The 3,289-nt window shown below is 31.9% G+C and overlaps 1 protein-coding gene across 2 annotated transcripts; it reads right to left on the reverse strand.

Moving 5' to 3' along the window:
- Window positions 1-2,178: 2,178 nt before the first annotated feature.
- On the reverse strand, window positions 2,179-3,289 carry LOC130815251 (uncharacterized). 2 transcript variants are annotated; one of them, XM_057681651.1, is made up of 3 exons: window positions 2,984-3,289; window positions 2,796-2,918; window positions 2,179-2,724 (listed from the first exon to the last, which is right to left on the reverse strand). In XM_057681651.1, exons 2-3 carry the CDS (start codon window positions 2,859-2,861, stop codon window positions 2,341-2,343), a joined length of 450 nt encoding a protein of 149 aa, XP_057537634.1. In that variant the 5' UTR covers window positions 2,862-2,918; window positions 2,984-3,289; the 3' UTR covers window positions 2,179-2,340. The 2 variants fall into 2 exon arrangements, with proteins under 2 accessions (XP_057537634.1, XP_057537635.1); XM_057681652.1 differs by having other exon boundaries at window positions 2,796-3,289.

Consider the following 3,289-nt stretch of genomic DNA (forward strand, 5'->3'; position numbering starts at 1 on the left):
AGATAAAGTATGCATACCCCCATGGTGAGCGTAATGATCCAAAACTGTCATGCGAACAATAATTGTAATAATCCAAACCAAAACGTTAACCCCTTTGGGTAACAAACACATAAATCCTCAACTTCCAAGTAACTTCTTTCAAATTATTTGAGATGTCTAATCCTTATGTGATTTACAATGCCTTGATTATAAATGAATCAACACTACTTGCACAACCACTTAAACAATATGGATTAAGCGTGTACCTTTAAATGCTGCAAACAAACGATGTTCAAGCACGACAGAAATTTCACCCTCTTATGAATCGTGGTCCTAAATAACATACACACAAAACGATCACGTATTAGAACGTGTTTACACATTTAATCCATTCCATACTGCTAAGATATTACTAAGACTTGATAATTTTAAATGTTTTCATCCAATTTTCAATAGTTTCAAACTTTAAATTTTAACCAGAAAATTAAATGGCCATTTCGGACAGTTTAGAAAATTCAAATGAAAAATCCGACTTCACCACTGCGTCCAGAACGCATCAATTACCTTGGGTACCAAATTTCATAATTTCTAATATCCAATTACTATTTTTAATTATTTTAAGCGTTTAACGAGTTTTTAACACATCGGGTACATAAAACAACAACGAAACACGCCCAACCTTTTCAGATCGGGCGCCAATGCCGAGGCAGCAGCTGCTGTCCGAAATTTCTTATTATTTTATTATTATTATATATTTTTTTACATATACATTATTCAAATTATTAAACCCTTTTAATCTTATGACCAAAATAAATCTAACAAGATCAATTTCACAACTACTAAGATAAAACAAACAAGACAAGTTTTTCTATCACACAAACCACTTCATATTTCCACACATATATTAATACACAAAACCCCATCATCAAAGCATAAAAGCCATCAAATAAAAAAAAATAAAAAAAAAAAAACATGCCCATCCACAAGATCCTTCAAGAAAACTTAAAATTTCATAAATTATGATAATTAAATTAGATACTTAATTCTCTTAACAAATTAAAATTTTGTAGAGAATCATAAAACCAAATCACCTTTTTGAATCAAGAAATATATATAAACACAATCCCTCAAGCAAATCAAATTTTGCTAAAGGATTTATAAACTCTTGGATAACTATATTACTTGATCCATACTATTTAAATTTCTTCTAACAAATTGAAATTTAGTTAGAGAAATGTAGATCGTAAAAGAAATTTATTTAAATATCAATATAAACATAATTCTTATAACAAATTTAAACTTTGTTAAAGAATATAAGTCAAGAAAGGTTTTTTTTTTTTTTTTTTTTTTTTTTTTTTTTTTTTTTTTTATAAAATAAACATAACTTAATCCTTTTAACAAATTAAAATTTATTAAAGGATTATTAGAGAAAATTATAAAAAAAAATACTCAATCCTCCTAAAAGTCATAGGATATCATCATACATAAAATATAATTCATCTTAGAAAAATTATACATAAAATCTATAATTAACAATTCAACTAAACTTACCTCTTTGATCAAAAGATTGGATGGAATAACAAAAACAAATAAATTTCATCATAGAAAATTTTATAAGTAAAATTTATAAATAACAACCCAACTTTATAAATAAAATCTTTGTTTTAATCTAACTTACCCTTTGATTAAAAGGTTGGATTGAACACCCACTCCAACAACAAAAGAACCTTAAAAAAATATTAATGTAGCCGAATAAAGGAGCAAGAAGAGAAAATTTTTCTGATTTTTTTCTCACTTGCAAATGATAGGAATGATGAAAGAAATTGAATAAAAAGGCAACTAAAAGAAATCAATTAATTGCGCCATAATGCACACTTATGAGAGGAGTTACAAAACTCCTCCCTTACTCCCTCCAACCGGCCACCCTTCCCCATTCCCACTAATTTTTATTTTTTATTTTTTCATTTTATTATTATTATTATTATTATTATTATTATTATTATTATTAAAGAACAGAAAAGAAACGCTACGCGATAACAACGTATGCGGTAAAACACGTTACCGTTAAAACTTAACTTACCTTATTTCTTATAATTATCTATGTAAAATAATTTAATTTAATAATATCTATTTATTTAGTTTATTTTTAAAACCCGATAAAATACGGGGTGTTACAGAAAATGCTGAAAAAGTGGATCTCTCAGGGACTTTAGGCACAATTGGGGCCTCTAAAGATAAAGACTCAAGATCTATTTTCATTGCTCGCGCCTCCAACTAAGGATCAACCTTTTGACCCATTGCTCTCGTTCTTCAGCTTCCCAGGCTGCGTCGTTTAATGTCTCGGATTCCCTAGCAAAAATCTCAGATAAATTCGAGGACCCTTTTCCCTTTCCTGTCAGATGAGGAAGGCTTATTTGTAGAGGGACCCAGAACAACAACCTCGGGCTCCCGAATCTTAAAACCCGGAAATTTAGTCTGAATTAGGACAGCTTCAAAAACATGTTCTATGGATTTTGACGACGTGTAATCCTCTATTTCATCTTCCACAATAACCGGATTGTCCGGTGTTGGCGCTGTTGTTTGAGTTTTGGCCTTAGACTTGGCCTTTCTCCTTTTCTTCTTTGCAGGCTCAGCCCTGCTGGAAAGCTCATAGGAAGGAGGAATCTCTTTCCTCTTTTCAAGCAAAACCCGATCCTCCTTATGACTCTGGGCCTCCTTGATACCCTCTGTAACAGTCATCGAGTCCTGTAAGGGTAAAAGAAAAGAAATCACAAATTTGAAGCCGTGACAAGGAAATCAACCTCAAAGATACTTACTATTGGGGGTTTCGGAAAGGGTGGTGGTGGATTGGCAGTCTTCAGCGCCTCAGCCATGGCCCTCATTGCAAAATTTTGCCATTAAATCTTTATAGCGATTTCGTAATTCGCTCCTTACAATTTCTACAAAAAGGCGGAGTCAGCAACGAGTCATAGTATAAGAGAAAAAAGTAACATGGGACACTTACTCGTATCAACCTTCAAACTAATGTCATATGCAGAAAGAAGGAGTTTATTTCTGAAATCCATTCTCTTGGGGATCCAGTTTCTTTGTACAAGAACTGGTTTCTGGGCCAGTTTAACTGTCATCTTAGCATAGTTGACAATTATTTCTTCATTGTGGTTATAAACGGAAACCGAGTTGTTGAATTCCTCCAATTCTAGATATATATCATAACTGGTCTTGAAGTTCCATCCGTGTGTATGAGACACAAAACCAAATTTTGTCCTGAAACCCTTTTGACTGTCAGGCAATTATCCTACAAGTCTAAACG

The sequence above is a fragment of the Amaranthus tricolor genome, chromosome 6 (assembly GCF_026212465.1).
Source record: "Amaranthus tricolor cultivar Red isolate AtriRed21 chromosome 6, ASM2621246v1, whole genome shotgun sequence".
In the NCBI taxonomy this organism is placed as follows: domain Eukaryota; kingdom Viridiplantae; phylum Streptophyta; class Magnoliopsida; order Caryophyllales; family Amaranthaceae; genus Amaranthus; species Amaranthus tricolor.

What these genes read in the sequence shown, in the direction of transcription:
- LOC130815251 (XM_057681651.1), bottom strand. Translation starts at nt 2,861, where the DNA reads ATGAGGGCCATGGCTGAGGCGCTGAAGACTGCCAATCCACCACCACCC. An exon ending in CCTTTCCGAAACCCCCAATA is followed by an intron (nt 2,725 to 2,795) that starts GTAAGTATCTTT and finishes TTACCCTTACAG; the next exon opens with GACTCGATGACTGTTACAGA.